Genomic DNA, 22,630 nt, shown 5'->3' with positions numbered 1-22,630 from the left:
AGTCTGTTTCAGGAAGTAGGAATAAAAGTAGATGGTTATATGGGCAGTACCTCTCCAACAGGGCATTTCTCTTCTTTGGATATTGCTGTCTGCACAATTGAGAGAGCCAATGGTCTGATCAATCGCCTCATAGAGGAGAATAAGATGGATCTATTAGGTAAGCAACTAAGGAAATAAGTATATACTTTCTCTTGCTATTTTTGATAGAATGGAGTGAAGCTGTTGTGATTTCTGTATGTCTTATGTTTTATTCTATTGTCTGTCATCTACTTCTGGAGGTGAGAATTGGCATCTGTAATGTTAGGAACTCTGTAAAAAAAAAAAAAAGTTTTGCATCCTACTGATGTTATTGACTCTACTTCCTTGTATTTTTGCACTTTACAAAGCATAGAGGGTATCCTTGAACCCTCAAGTCATTTCTCATTGCTTCTTTCCTATCTAAAGTTTGCCAGGAATAGAAGGAGGCATCTGTCATCTCTGCAATTAGTGTATATATTCTTCAGTTTGTTAATATGGTATATCACATTGATTGATTTGCGTATATTGAAGAATCCTTGCATCCCTGGGATAAATCCCACTTGATCGTGGTGTATGATCCTTTTAATGTGTTGTTGGATTCTGTTTGCTAGTATTTTGTTGACGATTTTTGCATCTATATTCATCAGTGATATTGGTCTGTAATTTTCTTTTTTTGTAGTGTCTTTGTCTGGTTTTGGTATCAGGGTGATGGTGGCCTCATAGAATGAGTTTGGGAGTGTTCCTTCCTCTGCAGTTTTTTGGAAGAGTTTGAGAAGGATAGGTGTTAGCTCTTCTCTAAATGTTTGATAGAATTCACCTGTGAAGCCATCTGGTCCTGGACTTTTGTTTGTTGGAAGATTTTTAATGACAGTTTCAATTTCATTACTTGTGATTGGTCTGTTCATATTTTCTGTTTCTTCCTGGTTCAGTCTTGGAAGGTTATACCTTTCTAAGAATTTGTCCATTTCTTCCAGGTTGTCCATTTTATTGGCATAAAGTTGCTTGTAGTAGTCTCTTAGGATGCTTTGTATTTCTGCGGTGTCTGTTGTAACTTCTCCTTTTTCATTTCTGATTTTATTGATTTGAGTCCTCTCCCTCTTTTTCTTGATGAGTCTGGCTAATGGCTTATCAATTTTGTTTACCTTCTCAAAGAACCAGATTTTAGTTTTATTGATCTTTGCTATTGTTTTCTTTGTTTCTATTTCATTTATTTCCGCTCTGATCTTTATGATTTCTTTCCTTCTGCTAACTTTGGGTTTTGTTTGTTCTTCTTTCTCTAGTTTCTTTAGGTGTGAGGTTAGATTGTTTACTTGAGATTTTTCTTGTTTCTTGAGGTAGGCTTGTATAGCTATAAACTTCCCTCTTAGAACTGCTTTTGCTGCATCCCATAGGTTTTGGGTCGTCGTGTTTTCATTGTCATTTGTCTCTAGGTATTTTTTGATTTCCTCTTTGATTTCTTCAGTAATCTCTTGGTTATTTAGTAACGTATTGTTTAGCCTCCATGTGTTTGTGTTTTTTATGCTTTTTCCCCTGTAATTCATTTCTAATCTCATAGCGTTGTGGTCAGAAAAGATGCTTGATATGATTTCAATTTTCTTAAGTTTACTGAGGCTTGATTTGTGACCCAAGATGTGATCTATCCTGGAGAATGTTCTGTGCGCACTTGAGAAGAACGTGTAATCTGCTGTTATTGGATGGAATGTCCTATAAATATCAATTAAATCTATCTGGTCTATTGTGTCATTTAAAGCTTCTGTTTCCTTATTTATTTTCATTTTGGATGATCTGTCCATTGGTGTAAGTGAGGTGTTAAAGTCCCCCACTATTATTGTGTTACTGTCAATTTCCTCTTTTATAGCTGTTAGCAGTTGCCTTATGTATTGAGGTGCTCCTATGTTGGGTGCATATATATTTATAATTGTTATATCTTCTTCTTGGATTGATCCCTTGATCATTATGTAGTGTCCTTCCTTGTCTCTTGTAACATTGTTTATTTTAAAGTCTATTTTATCTGATATGAGTATAGCTACTCCAGCTTTCTTTTGATTTCCATTTGCATGGAATATCTTTTTCCATCCCCTCACTTTCAGTCTGTATGTGTCCCTAGGTCTAAAGTGGGTCTCTTGTAGACAGCATATATATGGGTCTTGTTTTTGTATCCATTCAGCAAGCCTGTGTCTTTTGGTTGGAGCATTTAATCCATTCATGTTTAAGGTAATTATCGATATGTATGTTCCTATTACCATTTTCTTAATTGTTTTGGGTTTGTTTTTGTAGGTCCTTTTCTTCTCTTGTGTTTCCCACTTAGAGAAGTTCCTTTAGCATTTGTTGTAGAGCTGGTTTGGTGGTGCTGAATTCTCTTAGCTTTTGCTTGTCTGTAAAGCTTTTGATTTCTCCATCAAATCTAAATGAGATCCTTGCCGGGTAGAGTAATCTTGGTTGTAGGTTCTTCCCTTTCATCACTTGAAGTATATCATGCCACTCCCTTCTGGCTTGTAGAGTTTCTGCTGACAAATCAGCTGTTAACCTTATGGGAGTTCCCTTGTATGTTATTTGTCGTTTTTCCCTTGCTGCTTTCAACAATTTTTCTTTGTCTTTAATTTTTGCCACTTTGATTACTATGTGTCTCGGCGTGTTTCTCCTTGGGTTTATCCTGTATGGGACTCTCTGCGCTTCCTGGACTTGGGTGGCTATTTCCTTTCCCATGTTAGGGAAGTTTTCGACTATAATCTCTTCAAATATTTTCTCGGGTCCTTTCTCTCTCTCTTCTCCTTCTGGGACCCCTATAATGTGAATGTTGTTGCGTTTAATGTTGTCCCAGAGGTCTCTTAGGCTGTCTTCAGTTCTTTTCATTCTTTTTTCTTTATTCTGTTCCGCAGCAGTGAATTCCACCATTCTGTCTTCCAGGTCACTTATCCGTTCTTCTGCCTCAGTTATTCTGCTATTGATTCCTTCTAGTGTAGTTTTCATTTCAGTTATTATATTAGTCATCTCTGTTTGTTTGTTCTTTAGTTCTTCTAGGTCTTTGTTAATCATTTCTTACATCTTCTCAATCTTTGCCTCCATTCTTATTCCGAGGTCCTGGATCATCTTCACTATCATTATTCTGAATTCTTTTTCTGGAAGGTTGCCTATCTCCACTTCATTTAGTTGTTTTTCTGGGGTTTTTTCTTGTTCCTTCATCTGGTATATAGCCCTCTGCCTTTTCATCTTGTCTATCTTTCTGTAACTGTGGTTTTTGGTCCACAGGCTGCAGGATTGTAGTTTTTCTTGCTTCTGCTGTCTGCCCTCTGGTGGTTGAGGCTATCTAAGAGGCTTGATGGGAGGCTCTGGAGGTGGGTAGAGCTGACTGTTGCTGTGGCGGTCAGAGCTCCGTAAAACTTTAATCCACTTGACTGTTGATGGGTGGGGCTGGGTTCCCTCCCTGTTGGTTGTTTTGCCTGAGGCAACCCAACACTGGAGACTACCTGGGCCCTTTGGTGGGGTTAATGGCAGACTCTGGGAGGGCTCACGCCAAGGAGTACTTCCCAGAACCTCCGCTGCCAGTGTCCTTGTCCCCACGGTGAAACAGAGCCAGCCCCCGCCTCTGCAGGAGACCCCCCAACACCAGCAGGTAGGTCTGGTTCAGTCTCCCCCGGGGTCACTGCTCCTTCCCCTGGGTCCCGATGCGCACACTACTTTGTGTGTGCCCTCCAAGAGTGGGGTCTCTGTTTCCCCCAGTCCTGTCGAAGTCCTGCAATCAATTCCCACTAGGCTTCAAAGTCTGATTCTCTAGGAATTCCTCCTCCTGTTGCCGGACCCCCAGGTTGGGAAGCCTGACGTGGGGCTCAGAACCTTCACTCCAGTGGGTGGACTTCTGTGGTATAAGTGTTCGCCAGTCTGTGAGTCACCCACCCAGCAGTTATGGGATTTGATTTTACTCTGATTGCGCCCCTCCTACCATCTCACTGTGGCTTCTCCTCTGTCCTTGGACGTGGGGTATCCTCCTTGGTGAAGTCCAGTGTCTTCCTGTCGATGATTGTCCAGCAGCCAGTTGTGATTCTGGTGCTCTCGCAAGAGGGGGTGAGAGCACGTCCTTCTACTCTGCCATCTTGGTTAATCCTCTGCAATTAGTGTATATATGTATTCATTATCATATTCTGGTACTGTGGTATCTAGATTAGGCCTGGACCCAGAGGCTACCATTTAGCAGGCAAATGGTAGGGAGCTATAGAAACTGGCACTGTATTTGAGCTTGGAACTTTTCTACCTTAATCCTTTTTTTTTTTCTTTTCCAACCACTTGGGAAAGCCCACTATGTAGAGGTAGCAACAGGAAGAGAATGGTTATAGCAGCAATAGAAGCTGCAAGAATATCAGTTAGCTACTCATTGTTTTCCTTGTGAACTTAAATGGTAAAGTTAGGGTAGGCTAGGGGTGGGGAGTAAAATCAAAGATTAATGAGACACAGGCTCCGCTCTATAAAGCTTGGAGAGAGAAATCACATTCATCAGTTTGTATCAGAATTGTCAGATTGTGTTGTATCAGATTAAGTGTTATATCTACTATACCTAGCACAGTGCCTGGCACACTAGGTAGAATAAATATTTTTTGGGTGGATGAATGAATGCTGAAATAAGTCATCATACAATATGATTTGGGAATAGGTAATTGATGAGGAAAAGGATCATCATGTGTCATTAGGAAATAGTCTGAAAGGTCTTTATTTTTGTAGGGGGATTTGTGGGGGAGACACCAGTGCCCATGCAAACTATGATGTTATGAAAATGTTTAAAGGAGGCATTCGTTGATACTAATTTCAGTACTTCTTGAGCATTATTCCAAGTGCATAGACTGGTTTGATTCTCCAAGTAGGGGAGGAGGGAATTATGATCATATTTATGTTTTATACTAGGGTGAGTCACTAGTCTACCATAATCAAACAAAAACATCCCCTTAAAATCATTTATTTCTTCTTGATCTGATTCTGTTTTTCTAAGCACTTGCTAACATCAGTATGGTTGCCCTGGCTGTTTTCCCCATAGAAAAGTCAACCCACTGAATAATTGTCGTGGATGTCCTTGATTTTCATTGTACATGTATTTCTACAAGGTTGCCAATTAAGAATTGTCTGAGTAACACGACGAAGTTTTCCTTGAGTTAGACCTGAGTTAGCTAATCATTGATTTTTAGATCCAGAATACATTGTGGTAAGACCACTTATTATACTTGAAATATCTTGGAAAAGAATTGTCTGCTATGTGGAATCTGATTTTTGTTTTATGGTTAGAAATTTGTATTACCTGCAGTGTATTATAATGACAGCTATTTATGGTACAAGATACAAGATATTGAGTCTTTTAAAATTCTTGGAATTGTGAAATTCTGTAAAAACTAGTATCTGGAAAATCTCTTTAGGAATGGTGGTTGTGGATGAATTGCATATGCTGGGAGACTCTCCCCGAGGGTATCTGCTGGAACTTCTGCTGACCAAGATTTCCTATATTACTCAGAAATCAGCATCTTGGTAAGTACCTGAAATAACTAAGTTCCTGAGATTCCAAAGAATGTTGAGAATGTGTTTGCAAAAGTGCATAATAACTAGAAGTTAAATACATCAGAGGAGGGTAGTACTTATTTAGAACAAACTCATGTACAGCATTTCATTTTTGTTCCAAAAGAAGTACTTAAGACTAAGAGTGATTTTAGATTATTTTGAAAACATTCTTAAATTTCTGACTGCTCACCACTTTTATGATAGAATTTTTAAAATCCAGTTTTTGTATTTGTTATCTGTACACACATCCTTTTTAAGTAGTCAAGGCTAATTATGAAAAATAGCATTTCTTTATCCCCTACTTTCCAGAGGTAACTATTTTCAACTCTTACAGCTTTTTAAAAATTCTGTTTACACGGATATCTCTAAATATAGGTACTTGAGTTTTTAGGTTTACACATTATACACTTGTACGTTTTATACATTATACACTTTTTACTACGGAAGATGAAGATCTAGCTCTTTTTTATATTCTTTACTCACTCTGCCCGATCTCCTCCTCCAGCCCCTTAGTCTCTCTTTATCCTCTCATTATATTCCCATTCTTCAAATATACTTATGTTCTAGTTTTGCTTAGTTCAGTATTCAATATTACACTATTATGACTATATAAGTGTCGTTGTCAACTGAGCCATGTGGTATATTATGATTATTTTTACTTTCTAAATAACTTTTTGTTTTCTCTGAAATTATTAAATGTCTTTTGTTTGATGAGTTGGTTTTCTATGAACTTATCATTGATTTATCTCCAGCCTCTTCCCCACTTATATAAAGCTCCACCCAGTATGTTCCAATACATTTGTTATTCTGCCCAATTTGTTTTCTTGAAGAAGTTTCTCCTAAAGCCTCCTGAGTTGTTCCAATTTAGATAGTTGGTTAATCTATATATGTGCTGTACAACAGTTATCTTGAGATCTCTTTTTATCATTATCATTCATTCCCATTGCTGTTTGCTCGAGTCAGAGCCTTCTTTTTTCGTGATCATATGTATTTCTCTTGATTCACTTTCTCATTTTAGTGGGGATATCTTCTAGGAAGTTCCACTTTATTTCAGTGTACAGGCTATTATGGGTATAAATTTTGCAAAAATTAGCATGTCTGAAAATGCCTTACAATTATTTCATAGATTTTCCAGGTACAAAAGTCAAGATTTTAAATACTTTTAGAGTTTTTAAGATAGTACTTCATTTTTCTCATTACTATTGAGAAATCCAGTACCATGCTGATCCTTCATCCTTTGTATAAATTTTATAAATTTATTTATTTATTTTTGGCTGCGTTGGGTCTTCGTTGCTGCGCGCGGGCTTTCTCTAGTTGCGGTGAGCGGGGGCTACTCTTACTTGCGGTGTGCGGGCTTCTCATTATGGTGGCTTCTCTTGTCGGGGAGCACGGGCTCTAGGTGCGTGGGCTTCAGTAGTTGTGGCTCGTGGGCTCTAGAGCGCAGGCTCAGTAGTTGTGGCTCACGGGCTTAGTTGCTCCCCGGCATGTGGGATCTTCCTGGACCAGGGCTCGAACCTGTGTCCCCTGCATTGGCAGGCAGATTCTGAACCACTGGGCCACCAGGGAAGCCCTATATAAATTTTAAAATTTTTCTCTGAGAGTTTTTAAGAGATCCTTTTCTTCCTTAGTATTGTGAAATTTCACTGATGTGTCTTGGTGTTGGTCTATTTTCTAACATTGTGCTGGGTACTCAGTAGTTGCTTTCAATCTAAGAGCTCTTGTCTTTCAGTTTAGGGAGATTTTAACACATCTCTTGCAGTATGTGGGAAAACATGCAGATAATCATCTATATCCCAAATTAGTAGGGATGTAGAAGATATGACTAATACAATTAGCAAATTTGACCTAATGGATGTATGTAGAATATTTACCAAATAAGAGCAGTATATATATTCTTTTCAGTTACATATGAAACATTTACAAAAAAAACCCCCTACCATATGCTAGGCCATAAAACAACATATTTAAAGGATTTAACTCATTTAAAATATATTCTTTGACAGCAGTGGAATTAAGCGAGAAATAAGTATAAGAAAAACATAACTAAAAGATGCCCACATGTTTAGAAATTAATAAATAATTTTGACCCCTTTTGGGGTGAAAAAAATAATCACAGTAGAAATAGGAAGATAGTTTGGAATGAAAGTATAATAAAAATATTTCCTAATGAAATTATGAAATGCAGCTAGAGTTGTTTTTAAAGGGAAATTGATAGTATACAGTGTGTATATTATTAAAGAGGAGAGACTGGAAAATTAATGACTTATTCATCTGTAGAACTTAGAAAAAGAATAGTAAAATAATGCCACAGAGAGTGGAAGGAAAAATAATAAAGACAAGAACAAAAATTAATGAAAGAGGAAAGTCATCATCCTGAACATTAAAAAAAATTCTACAAGTCAATGAGGAAAAATACAATCTAATATATCAATGGATAAGGGACTTGAACAGACATTTATAAGAGGGTATCCAAATGGTGTCTAAACATGAAATGGTGCTTAATCTCATTAATAATCAAGGAAATGTAAATTACCTCTTCAAAGAGATATTACCACACACTGTCCAAAATACCTAACAGATTGACAATACTAAGTGGTGACAAAGATGTGGAACAGTAAGGAAGTCCTAGCCACAACAATCAGACAAGAAAAAAAAAAATAAAAGGAATCCAAATTGGAAAGGAAGAAGTAAATCTGCCGCTGTTTGCAGGTGACATGATAACTATACACAGAAAATCCTAAAGACACCACCAAAATACTAGAACTCATCAATGAACTATGTAAAGTTGTAGGATACAAAATTAATATATAGAAATCTGTTGTATTTCTGTACACTAACATGAATTATCAGAGAAATTAAGAAAACAATCCTATTTATAATTGCATCAAAAAGAATAAAAATCCTAGGAATAAGTCTAACTAAGGAGGTAGAAGACCAATGCAATCCCTATCAAATTACCAATGGCATTTTTTGCAGACCTAGAGCAAAAAATCTTAAAATTTGTATGGAAACACAAAAGACCCTGAATAGCCAAAGCAATCTTGAGAAAGAAAAATGGAGCTGGAGGAATCAGGCTCCCTGACTTCAGAGTATACTATAAAGCTTTGTTCCAATACCATACTGAAATCAAAGCAGTATGGTACTGGCACAAAGACAGACTTATAGATCAATGGAACAGTATAGAAAGCCCAAAAATAAACCCATGCACCTATGGTCAATTAATCTACGACAAAGGCAGCAAGAGTATACAATGGAGAAAAGACTGTTTCTTTAATAAGTGGCACTGAGAAAACTGGACAGCTACATGTAAAAGAATGAAATGAGAATACTCCGTAACACCATACACAAAAATAAACTCAAAATGGATTAAAGACCTAAATGTAAGACCAGATGCTATAGACTTCCTAGGGGAAAACATAGGCAGAACAGTCTTTGACATAAATTGCAGCAAGATCTTTTTGGATCCACCTCCCAGAGTAATTAAAATGAAAACAAAAATTAACAAGTGGGACCTAATTAAACTTAAAAGCTTTTGCATAGCAAAGGAAACCATAAACAAAATGAAAAGACAACTCATAGAATAGGAGAAAATATTTGCAAACAAAGTGACTGACATGGGTTTAATCTCCAAAATAGACAAACAGCTCATGCAGCCCAATATCATAAAAACAAACAACCCAATAAAAAATGAGCAGAAGATCTAAATAGACATTTCTCCAAAGAAGAATACACATGGCCAAAAAACACATGAAAAGATGCTCAACGTCGGTAATTATTAGAGAAATGCAAATCAAAACTACAACGATGTATCACTTCACACAGAATCACCATCATTAAAAAGTCTACAAACTATAAATGCTGGAGAGGGTGTGGAGAAAAGGGAACCCTCCTACACTGTTGGTGGGAATGTATATTGGTACAGCCTCTATGTGAACAGTATGGAGGTTCCTTAAAAAACTAAAAATAGAACTATCATATGACCCAGCAATCCCTGGCCATATACCCGGAGAAAACCATAATTTGAAAAGATACATGCACCCCAGTGTTCACTGCAGCACTAATTACAATAGCCAGGACATGGAAGCAACCTAAATGTCCATCAACAGAGGAATGGATAAAGAAGATGTGGTACATATATACAATGGAATATTACTCAGCCATAAAAAAGAACAAAATAATGCCATTTGCAGCAACATGGATGGACCTAGAGATTGTCATAAGGAGTGAAGTAAGTCAGACACAGAAAGACAGGTATCATATGATATCACTTATATGTGGAATCTAATAAAAATGATATAAATGAACTTACTTACAAAACAGAAACAGACTCACAGATCTTGAAATCAAACTTATGGTTACCATAGGGGAAATGTGGGGGGAAGTGATAAATTAGGAGATTGGGATTGACCTATACATACTACCATATATAAAATAGGTGACTAACAAGGCTGTACTGTATAGCACAGGGAACTCTACTCAGTACTCTGTAATTACCTATACTGGAAAAGAATCTGAAAAAGAATAGATAAATGTATATGTATAACTGAATCACTTTGCTGTACACCTGAAACTAAAACAACATTGTAAATCAACTATACTCCAATATTAAAAAAAAAAAAAAAATCCTAGGAATAAGTCTAACTAAGGAGGTAGAAGACCTGTACTCAGAAAACTATAAGACACTGATGAAAGAAATTGAAGACAACACAAACAGATGGAAAGCTATACTATGTTCATGGATTGGAAGAATAAATATTGTTAAAATGACCATACTACACGAGGCAAGTTACACATTCAGTGCAATCCCTTCCAAAATACCAATGGCATTTTTCACAGAACTAGAATGAAAAATTCTAAAATTTGTATGGAAACACATAAGATCCTGAATAGCCAAAACAGTTGGAGAAAGAATAACAAAGCTGGAGACATCACACTCCGTGACTTCAGACTATACTGCAAAGCTACAGTAATCAAAACATTATGGTACTGGCATAAAAACAGACACATAAATCAATGAAACAGATTAGAAAGCCCAGAAATGAGCCCACACCTTTATGGGCAATTAATCTATGACAAAGGAGGCAAGAATATACAACAATGGTGAAAAGACAGCCTTTTCAATAAATGGTGTTGGTAAAACTGGACTACTGTCTCACAGTATGCACAAAAATAAATTCAAAATGGATTAAAGATTTAAATCAAGACCTAAAACCATAAAACTTCTAGAAGAAAGCATAGGTAGTATGCTCTTTGATGTTGCTCTTAGTAATATTTTTAGGATATATCTCCTCAGGCAAGGGAAACAAAAGTAAAAATAAACAAATGGGACTATATCAAACTAAAAGGTTTCTGCACAGCAAAGGAAACTTTCAACAAAATGAAAAGGCTGCGTACTGAATGGGAGAAGATCTTTGCAAATGATGTATTCAGTAAGGGGTTAATATCTAAAATATATGAAGATTTCATATAACTCAACATCAAAAAAAAAATCCAATTAAGAAATGGGCAGAGGATCTGAATAGACATTTTTCCAAAGAAGACATACAGATGGCCAACAGGCATATGAAAAGATACTCAACGTCACTAATCATCAGTGAAATACAAATCAAAACCACAATGAGATATCACCTCACACTTGTCAGAATGGCTGTTATCAAAAAAGACAGCAAATAACAAGTGTTGGCAAGGATGTGGAGAAAAGAGAACCCTTGTGCACTTTCGGTGGGAATATAAATTGCTGCAGCCAATATGGAAAACAGTATGGCAATTCCTCAAAAAATTAAAAGTAGAACTGCCATATGATCCAGCAATTCTACCCCTGGGTATTTATCTGAAGTAAAACAAAAACACTAATTTGAAAAAGATATATGCACCCCTAGGTTTAATGCAGCATTATTTACAATAGCTAAGATATGGAAGCAACCAAGTGCCCATCAATAGATGAATGGATAAAGAAAACATGGTGTACTTATATACAATGGAATATTATTCAACCATAAGAAAGAAGGAAATCCTGCTGTTTGCAACAACATGGATGGATTTAGAGGGTATTATGCTAAGTGAAATAACAGAGACAGAGAAAGACAAATACTTTATGATTTCACTTACATGTGGAATCTAAAAATACAGAACAGATGGTTGCTAGAAGGATGGGGATTGTGGGGAGGAAAGAAATAGGTGAGGAAGATTGAGGTATAAACTTCAGTTGTAAAATAAATGAGTCATGGATATGAAGTGTACAATGTGGGGAATATAGTTAATAACTAATAGCTTTGTATGATGACATATTGTAACAAGACTTGTCATGCTGATCATTTTGAAATGTATAGAAATATTGAATCACTGTGTTGTTGTAACAGAAACTAACAGTGTTGTAGGTCAACTATACTTCAAAAATGAACAAACTCGTAGAAAAAGAGATCAGATTTGTGGGTTACCAGAGGCAGAGTTGGGGAGAGAAGGAGCTGAATGAAGGTAGACAAAGGAACAAACTTCCTGTTATAAGATAACTAAGTACTAGGGATGTAATGTACAACATGATAAATATAATTAACACTGATGTATGTTCTATATAAAAGTCATTGAGAGTAAATCCTAAGAATTCTCATCACAAGGAAAAAACATTTTTCTGCTTTTTTAATGTTGTATCTATATGAGATAATGGATGTTCCCAAAACTTATTGTGATAATCTTTTCATGATGTAAGTCAAATCATTATGCCGTACACCTTAAACTTATACAGTGCTGTGTGTCAATTATATCTCAATAAAACTGGGAAAAAACACACATGGATTGCAGGGCTGTAACTCTGGTACAGTCTCTTTGGAAAACAGTTGGACATTATCTAATAAAATTGAAGATAATATAAGACCCAGCAATTTTACTCCTAGGTATATACCTAAAGAAATTTATACACGTATATACCAAAGGACATGACCAAGAATATTGTTAGCACTATTTGTAATTAGTACTATGTGTCTTTTAGCATCATTTTCATTTGTTTTTCACAGCCAGGCATATTTAGCCAGTCCTCTGTCTAATGCTGTGCAGATTGTTGGCATGAGTGCTACTCTCCCAAATTTGGAGCTTGTGGCTTCCTGGTTGAATGCTGAACTCTACCACACTGACTTTCGCCCTGTACCACTGCTGGAATCAGTAAAAATTGGAAATTCTATTTATGACTCTTCATTGAAGCCTGTGAGGGAATTTCAACCCATGCTGCAAGTAAAGGTAAGTCATTATTTTTATATAATTACCACCAGTACTTTTGTGTTTGATTGCATTTTCTCACAAGTTAACAGTTTTTGAGTTAAGTAAAGTAGGGGGTTGCAAAGTAGTTGAATATGCATTATATATGCATTAGAAGGATTCCTAATGTTAAGCTAATTGGTTTCATATTAAAGAATTGGTGGTGTTGGTGAGAGAGGAAATGTAGCTGTGTCTTAAATTTAAATATTATCATTTCCTATAAGTGTAAGTATAAAATTTTGTAGATTTTTCTTTTTAACTAGGAAAAAGATTTTCTTATGGCTTTGTTTACACTAAACACTAATGTGGAAAATTGACCTTTTGTTTAATGATATAGGTATAATATAGTAGAGTGGAAAAATCATTTTTTGGAGTCAGAAAGACCTACTTCTGATACTTCATAGGGATACTTGATATGGCTATGATATTAGTTGAATCACATAACTTCTCTGAATGTAGTGTCTTCATCTATAAAATGGGATATAATACTTGTCTTTAGTATTGTAAGAATGAAATTTGATTTAAAAAAATTGCCTAGCACCTAGAAAGGGCCTGAGAAATATCCCCTCCCCACACCCCTAAATACACTTTAAAACGTTTAGTTGACAGTATTTTTCTAAGCCTGATTCTTCAGTCCTGAGGTTAAAGGACTGACTCATGATCTGTGCTGCGAGGGATCTGTTTTTATGCTGAGCAGTGCCTCTGAGTACTGAAAAAGTTAAGGGTAAGTTTAGAACTAGGAATAGGACTAAATTCATGTGTTTTAGTACCCTCATAGGTATGCATTTGTAGCTTCTGTATGCCTGGTATGGAATCTTATTTAGTTGCTTCGATCTGTACCCCAAATTTCACCTGACTGTGCCTTGGTTACCTCAAATATATAAGTAAGCACATTCATCTACTCTCCTGTTAATCTTCTTCTATTATCATGCGTATGCCTCCATCTCATTTAAATGTTACAACTCTTACCTGGATTTTTGAAATAGCCTCATAATTGATCTCTTTGCTTCCTACTTTGTCCCCTTCAGTCTGTGCTTAAATCAAGAGCTAGTGACCTATTTAAAATGAATATCACATTCTGCTCAAAAACTTGTGATGGTTCCCTGTTTCATTTAGAATGAAAGCCAACATCTTTAAAGTAGCCTACAAGCCCCTGCATGATCTGCCCCACTCCCTTAGTGCTCTGACTTCAGTTTCTATATTCCTTCTTACTTCCTCCATAGCCTTTTTGCTATTCCATAATATGCCAAGAATCTCCCACCTCAGGTTCTCTTTATCTGGAATGCTTTCTCCCCCAGGCTTCAGTAGGGTTTACCCTTTCACCTTTGGACCTTTACTCAAATGTCAATTTCTCAGACCTTCCTTGGCCACCTTATTTAAATTGCTGTGTTCTCCCATTCCTCCTATTTTCCCTGTTTTATTTTTCTCCTTTGCCCTTTTCAAAATTGAACATACTACGTGTTTTACTTATCTTGTTGTTTTTATCTATCTTTTCTTACTGGAGTAGAAGAACTCTGAGGGCAGAGCTGTTTTTCTGCTTTATTCTCCATCCCCAGTGCCTAGAACAATATATGGCACATAGTAAATATTTGCTTAATGAGTGAATGGATTAATGAATTGATCCAGTTACACACACTGACCTTCCAGTTTTGAGAACTCCCTGGGCCCCACTGGGTGTTTACAAATGCTCTTTGTTCTGCTTGAGATGTGTTCCCTGTCCCCCAGTTACCTTCATTAAGATAATGCTTCCCATTCTTCACGTCTCAGCTAAATCATCAGTTTCTCAGGGAAACCTTTCTTTCAGATCTTTCTGTCAAATTTATGTCAAACATGAGGCTTCAAAACACCATAAAACTCTCTTTTATAGTACATACTATGATTGTATTTTACATTTGTTTGTTTAGTACTTTAATATGTTTCCCCAGTGAGACCTAAACCCTTTAAAGATAGTACCTTGACTTTCTTTTACTCACCATTATATCCCTATTACCTGAGGGTTGGAGGTCTGTCAATATTAGTTGAATGAATATAAGATATTTCCTACTCACCTTGCATCATAAGGAAGTTTATTTTCTTCTTTTCTCTTTCTGTTTTTTCTTTGTTTTATTACTGACTTTGTGTAACTGATTTTTATCATGCCTTTGCGTAGAAAAACCTTTCCCTTGAAGCAAAATGAATGACTTTAAAATGATATGAAAATGTTTTGAAAGTACTACTACAGTGGCAACTTCTCTTTCTTTTTTAGGGAGATGAGGACCATGTTGTTAGTTTATGTTATGAGACCATTCGTGATAACCATTCAGTATTACTTTTCTGTCCATCAAAGAAATGGTGTGAGAAGTTGGCAGATATCATTGCCCATGCGTTTTACAGTCTACACCATCAAGCTGAGGGTAAGTTACTGATGGCAGTGAAAGCCTCCATACTTAGGACATTTGCTTGAAAGTAATGTTAATAATTATATTAGCAAAGCATGGCTCTCTTTCATCGTTGCCACCACCTGCCTACTGGATACTCCTTTGTAAAACTATGCTTTTGTGACTAATCATCTCCTTATCCTCCTTACAGACAATGTGTACACACATTCAGACTAATCTTCAGAGTTTTAGAATGTTGGATTTCTACAGGTATATACTGAGGTTCTTCATCTAGGATCCATGGGCTTTGAGAGGTTGACCTCGAAGCCCCTAAATTGTATAAAAAACTTCACATATACACATTTTTTTGGGGAAAGCAGTCATATCTTTTTTATATTTCCAAACTGTAATGCTAAAAAGAATCATACACACACACACACACACACACACGTATATGTACATATACACATATACACATGTATTGGGTTGGCCAAAAAGTTTGTTCATAACATCTTACGGAAAAAGCCTAATGAACTTTTTGGCCAACCCAATATTTTAAAATCGGCTTTACTGAGGTGGAATTTATGTGGAATAAAATGTACCCACTTGAAGTGTGTAACTTCATGAATTTTAACAAATGTGTTCACCTGTTTAACTCCCCCACTGTGATCAACATGTAGAACATTTCTGTCACTCTAAAATGTTCTCTTTTGCTGTCAATCTCCTCCCTCTATCCCCAGCTTCAGGCAACCACTCATATATTTTCTGTCACTCTAGATTAGTTGTGCCTTTTCTAAGAATTTCATATTGTAAATGAAGTCATATTGTGTGTATGTGTCTTTTGTGCCTGGCTTCTTTCACTCAGCATAATATTTTTAAGATTCATCCAGATTGTTACTTTTATCAATTTGTTTCTTTTTTATTGCTGAGTATTGATCTAGTATATTGCTATAACCATTAGTATATATTTTTACTGATTCTAGGGTGAGTACTAGCTTATGGTCCCTTGGGGTCAAAGATAAGTGTAGGGAAGACAGACCAGTTCTAGTTACAGAATACTACGATATTTTATGACTTTGTTATGACAGTGGCATCTTGAGGACAGATGATGGATATCTCAAGCCTAGCTCCAATAAGTAAACTTTGCCTGAAGTTATATTGGGTAGACTCTGATCCAACGTTATAATCTCTCTTCTAGTTCCCTCTTAATTGATACTTTCTTATTATGCCAACTTATATTTTTTATGTGAACCATGATAACTTATATTCCTTAATAACCAGAAACATTATTAGTATTTTCTTTGCTTGAGGCTCTGTTATTTTGATTTATAGCAGTGGTTCCCAAATCCTAGTGCTTAGACTGGAGCCTGGGCTATGATGAACTTTTCACCAGAAGAGTAAAGACAAGGCAGCACATTTTTCATAAAGATGAAGTTTAAATTTTGAAATTATCCCTACTAATTTTTTTATGTTAAAATAACTTTTCTTTTGAAATAAGGAATCAATGATAATTTAAAAAAAATTTTAAATTGTCCTTAGAGAAATAAAACTTTGGCAACCCTCTGTGGATCCTCAAAATTTTAGGAAAAGTTTACCTAAAAGACTTAAAAATATATAAAATATAAGATACATTCTATGAGAAGGTTTACTAGTTCAGAAATCCAAAAGTCTAGGAAATTCTTTAAGCAAACATAGTTCTTGCATCTAAGAAAGTCTTCTGGGGGAAGTTACACATAGAGGCAAAAACAGAGGGTAATGTATGATTAATTACCACATTGGTGCCAAAAAGGCTAGAAGAATTGTCATTTAGAACTAAGCTCCTATGTGATTCTGACACTGCTGGTTTGGGGGGTGGGGCACACTTTGAGCAAGGATTTTGATTTTTAAGCTCTGAGTGGTAGTATCTGTAATTTTCTCCTTCCTTCAGCTGTTTCTTTTGATCTCCTCCTGTGGGCTTGATCTCACCCTAATATAGTGTTTCCTAAACTTTGGTACACATTAGAATTGCCTGGGGAGATTTAAAAATCGTTATGTCCAGGTTGCATCGCATCGCAAAGTCCAGAGGTGAATGCCAGGCATCAGTATTTTTAAAAGATGTCCAGGTGATTATTATATGTAGTAGTTTCAGAACCATTGCCCTCTGTCATGACTCAGGCAGATAGCAGTTAAAGAGGTCCAAGGGGAGGTGACAGTGTTGATGATTTTTTTGTGACAGGATTGGTAAGATCATCTGAACTTCCACCAGTGATACTGGAACAAAAGGGCCTCCTAGAAGTGATGGATCAGTTAAAACATTTGCCTTCAGGACTGGACTCTGTATTACAAAAAACTGTGCCATGGGGAGTAGCGTTTCATCATGCAGGTATCCGTATTTATAATATGTTTTAAGAAGCCCCCTCCAAAAATCCTTATAATTTCTTCATTTTTATTTTTATATTTGATTTGCATTTGATTTCTTGTTAACCACACTTAATACTCTTAGATTTCATTTTAAGAAATTGTGTGATTAACGTTAAACAAGAATAAAACAAACATGTAGGTTTACTTATCTGTATGGTATATAAATACTAGATATAAGCTTTTTTGTACCATTGGGGAAGTGAATTCTAAAATTATTACCTTTCTATACTTTGTTTCCTTAAAAATTAGTTTAGAGTGGTACTTGCTATCCTAATTTTATGCCACTCTGTTTCCTTTTATCTCAAGGGGTATTGGAAATATTCTCACGAGTATATCAAAATCAAATTAATTTTAGAATTTGTCATATTATATTTTGAGAGGGCTACAAGTGTTTAAAAACCAAATACCTAGGTTGTCAAAATTGCAAGGGTTATGACAGTCACCGAATTAAATAATGTCTTTCAGGGTATGATCTGTCCCTGATGATACGTGTTGAGGATATGATTAAGAATATATAGTTTCTATGATTAGGAACTTAGCCTTTTCAATTTATTTAAAATTTTTATCATGCTATATATAAATAAATTTTTAAAAAATATATATATACCCACACACACAAACACATAAAAGAATATTTTCATTGTATATAACTTATAATGCATACTAATAAAATGAATACCGGTGGACCCACAATTTATTTACAAACTAGAACCCCAATCCTTTTGATTTTTTTAAAATAAAAGAAAATAAAAAATGAGCCACATAATTGTGTATTCTATATGCTGCTTTTCATTTACTCATGTATTTATTCTTCAGACATTTATTTATGTGTCTCACCATGGTGTTGGATAGACCCTGCGGATACTGTTATAAGGCATGTCTCTACCTTCAAGGAGTTCTTGTCTAGAGCAGGGGTCAGCAAACTACAGTCTGCTGGTCAAATCCAGCTGTTTTTATAAATAAAGTTTTATTGGAACACAGTCTTGCCCATTTGTTTTGCGGCTGCTTTCATGTGACAATGGTAGAGTTGAGTAGTTGCAGCAGAGACCATCTGTCCTGCAAAACCTAAAATATTTACAGATAAAGTTGACAACCCCTGGTCTAGAAGATGAGATAGAAGTACAGTATACAGTACAAGGGTTGGCAGATTATACTCTTAAATTGGTAGACTGTGATTACGTCTTTGTTTACAGTCATAACAATAGCGTGAAAAAAATCTTTACATGCTTGTAACAGATTCTCAGATCCATTTGTAAGTGATCAAGTACAATATTTTCATTATATGTTAATAAATATATGCTATTGTAATTTCTTTTTTTAGGTCTTACTTTTGAGGAGAGGGATATCCTTGAAGGAGCCTTCCGTCAAGGTCAGATTCGGGTCTTGGCAGCAACTTCTACTCTTTCATCTGGGGTGAATTTACCTGCACGTCGTGTAATCATCCGGACTCCTATTTTCAGTGGTCGACCTCTAGATATTCTTACTTACAAGCAGATGGTTGGTCGTGCCGGCAGGAAAGGAGTAGACACAGTAGGTAAGTGAATTTGAATTTTGTAATAGTGTTGCTGAAGGACAGTGTCAATCTACCTGAAATTGAATGGCAACCCGTTTCTTATCATGCTGTATTTCTTTGTTATCCAAAACACTAATGTCATCCTTTTGGATTTACTTAATATTTATATGAGTATAACTTAAAATTTTCATATCATCAACTATTGATTTTCTAGTAATGTAGAATCAAGATTTTCTTTTGTATTATATACAGTGAAATGATTCAGTATTATGTTAATCAGATGACATCACATTGGCTGTAAGATGACTTTTAATTTCCAGTATCATCTACTATTTTGTGCTAGTGAAGGGATTAATTTTTATGGGTATTAATTCTGTTTATGTGCCTGCTGTAAGAGTTCAAATAGGGATGCTGAGAGCCGGGAAGTACTCTCACACTTTTGGAATAGGAACTTCATGTACCCTCTTTCTCTTTCTAAATTGGTGCTGGCTCTGAAAACACTTTTTCAGTTTCTTGTCTTGTATCAGCAAGTAATGATAATATTACCAGCAATGCAAACAAAAGTTTTGTCTTAAGCAATAGGGAAGAGGCTTGTTTGAATTAAATATGAAGATAGCAAATATTATTTCTTGCCTGCTACATTATTCTGGGTATGACTAAATTGTTGAGTCTTCTAACATTAAAGAACTTTGAGAGGAACATTCTCTGTCACACTTTCTTTCTTCTAGTTTGTTTTTCCGTGTTCAGCAATATAGTTTCTATCTTGTGGTATAAGATGGCTATTCCAGCCTCTGTTATCACATCTGCATTTCAGTCATCAGGAAGGAGAGATGAGGAAGTAAAGGGCCCATCCTACCCTTTAAGGGCACTTCCCAGAAGTTGCACATAGTATTTCTCCTTACACACAATTGGCCAGAACTAAGTCACATGTTTATATTCCCCGACTACAGGGAAGCTGGTGAATATAATCTAGCTGAGTAGCCCTGTGTTCATCTAACATTTAGGGGTTTTATTAAAGAAAGAATGAGAGAATGGCTATTAGGGGCAAGTATTAGTCTCAGCCCTAGTAGCAAATGATTCGTCTGTGTGTAATCCCTGAAGGGCCACTGGTCTGCCTCACTTTTAAGCCCTAAGAAGTTTGTTGACTAAACAAACCTTCCAACTCATTGGATTTCTCTTACTATAGGAATCAAAGAAGTTTATCCTGCTTCTGTCTCTTACTTTATCTACGAAATATGCAGATTACATTTATGTGTTTTAAAAGGGCGGGAGGAAGAGCTAAGACACTCCCTTCTCATTCCTAACTGCCTCCTTCTGTCCTTCCTCCAATTTTCATTTCTCAGTAGACTCACAACTCTGGAGAGTGGAGTGTAAGTTCATTTTACACAGATGCTCTTCTTTCAAGGCCAGAGGGTCTTCAAGGTAATGTAAAGATAAGGAGGTTTTATTTGCCTTGCTACATTCTTAGCTTGTGCTTATCTTTCTCATGGGGAAGAATAATAGGAAGGTTGGCACCCTGGACTAATATCAAGCCTTAAATCAGATAACATTCAAACAATACTAAAATATACCACAACAACTTTGTTTCTGAGGTCTTGGAAACTTCTGAGATTTTGGCTTTGCATAATGTTCCATTTTAGGATGGCATATGGCTTGCTCAGAATTTCTTTAAGTGGGGAATGTGCAAATAAAGGGTTTCATATCAACTATGAAGATTTAAATACTTGGTCATTCTTTTTGGACTGTGTAGCATGTTTGTAACTTCTCTGCATTTTATAAATGATGTTAATATTTCCTGGATAGTTCATGGAGTTTTATTTAGATGACTCTTTAATCTCTCTTTGGATTTCTTGGAACCTTCCAGTGTAGGATGATGGTGCTTTGTGCCAAAACAGTGACTTGCAAGTTAAAAAGTTTGCAGATCTATCTATTTCAAATCTATGAATGATTTGATTCTAATTGACTTCTCAATTATAATATGGATACAGCCTCACTAGGCAGGTGGGAATGGGATCTGGACATATATACTGGCATTATTTTGGGCATTTTCATGAATCTTGCTCATCCTGAAAAAGGATTGTCTATTTTGTTGAAGAATCAAAGCCTGGAAGAGCTTTACACTGCTCAAAGTGGCTTTTTACCTTGTTGCTAATGCTAGTTGATCCATTTTCTAGGTAGTTTTTTTGTTTTAAGCTGGGTTGTTTTATAGTTATCACAAGAGCCAGGTGGTATATTTTATTCACCTGGCTTTTGTTTGTTTGTTTGTTTTGATGGTACCTATGTTTTTTGTAATTATATTTGGGATAACTAACCAATGGTTATCAAGTTTATAGTTCCTTATATTTTTCCTATCTTGTCTCAATTTGGCAGTGTTAAGAAAGCATCATCTGTATTTTCTCTCTGCCTGGGTGGTTAGTATAGTCCACCACAATGCTACTTTTATTTTTATTTTTCTCTAATGCAAATGGCTTTCATTTTGCCTGTTGAATATCTTATTTACCACTTCCTTTCCCTTACTATTGGATTCATTTTGGAAAAAAAATTAGTTTTCTCTAGTCTTACTTGTTGTAATAAGTGTTTATGTTTGTATAAATTGTATATTTGTGTATTTTTTTCTTAGTGACTTTTTTTTTTAAGATTTATTTATTTATTTATTTATTCTTGTGGCTGCGTTGGGTCTTTGTTGCTGCACGCGGACTTTCTCTAGTTGCGGTGAGTGGGGGCTACTCTTCGTTGCAGTGCGCAGTCTTCTCATTGCGGTAGCTTCTCTTGTTGCGGAGCATGGGCTCTAGGTGTGTGGGCTTCAGTAGTTGCAGCACGTTGGCTCAGTAGTTGTGCCACGCGGGCTCTAGAGCACAGGTTCAGTAGTTGTGGAGCACGGGCTTAGTTGCTCCATGGCATGTGGGATCTTCCCGGACCAGGGATGGAACCCGTGTCCCCTGCATTGGCAGGCGGATTCTTATCCACTGTGCCACCAGGGAAGTCCTATATATGTTTTTAATTAATAAGTGCTTTCACATATTTTTGTTCACTTGATTGTTTCAATAGCCTAAAGCATTTAAATTAGTGAGTGTTATAATATGATTTCTAGGTATCTGTTAATATTTTTGACTTTATATTATCATCATGTATAACTGATATTGAACTCAGGTTTGGCTACTCACTACACGATAGGCCAGTAAGTTAAGTGACAAGGTGTTGAGTCAAGGAAAGTGACTTTATTAGAAAAAGCCAGCTAACCGAGAAGGAGAAGATGGTGGACTAGCGTCCTTAAAAATTATCTTAACATCTTGGTGCAGGCAAAGGGCTTTTAAAGGCAGTGTGAGGGGGGGTGCTTCCAGGTGCATGAGCAGCTTGTGCACAATTCTCGGATTGGTTGGCATCAAGGTGAAGTTTCAAGCATCACCAGTTTTCTGGGTTCAGCTGGTCTGGGGTCTACATGCTTGCAGTCAGCAGTTTTCATCTGGGGGTCTGCTTCCTATAGAACAACTTAGGAACGTGTGTTAGATCTTTTATCAATATCTTTCAGGGAACTGAGAGTTCGGTGACTCTGCTTTGT

General features: G+C 36.2%; 1 protein-coding gene across 1 annotated transcript in view; it reads left to right on the top strand.

Annotated features, from left to right (window-relative positions):
• POLQ (DNA polymerase theta) overlaps positions 1-22,630 on the top strand; it is a 107,740-nt gene that overhangs the window by 4,164 nt on the left and 80,946 nt on the right. The window contains exons 4-9 of the mRNA XM_061193154.1: positions 1-157; positions 5,415-5,523; positions 12,564-12,783; positions 15,047-15,194; positions 17,374-17,520; positions 18,880-19,092. Of these exons, the coding sequence (XP_061049137.1) occupies positions 1-157; positions 5,415-5,523; positions 12,564-12,783; positions 15,047-15,194; positions 17,374-17,520; positions 18,880-19,092 (994 nt within the window). The remainder of the gene's footprint in view (positions 158-5,414; positions 5,524-12,563; positions 12,784-15,046; positions 15,195-17,373; positions 17,521-18,879; positions 19,093-22,630) is intronic.

Source organism: Eubalaena glacialis, chromosome 6, assembly GCF_028564815.1.
Source record: "Eubalaena glacialis isolate mEubGla1 chromosome 6, mEubGla1.1.hap2.+ XY, whole genome shotgun sequence".
Taxonomy (NCBI): domain Eukaryota; kingdom Metazoa; phylum Chordata; class Mammalia; order Artiodactyla; family Balaenidae; genus Eubalaena; species Eubalaena glacialis.
Note: the sequence above shows the minus strand (reverse complement) of the source record. Positions and strands in the feature narration are given on the sequence as shown.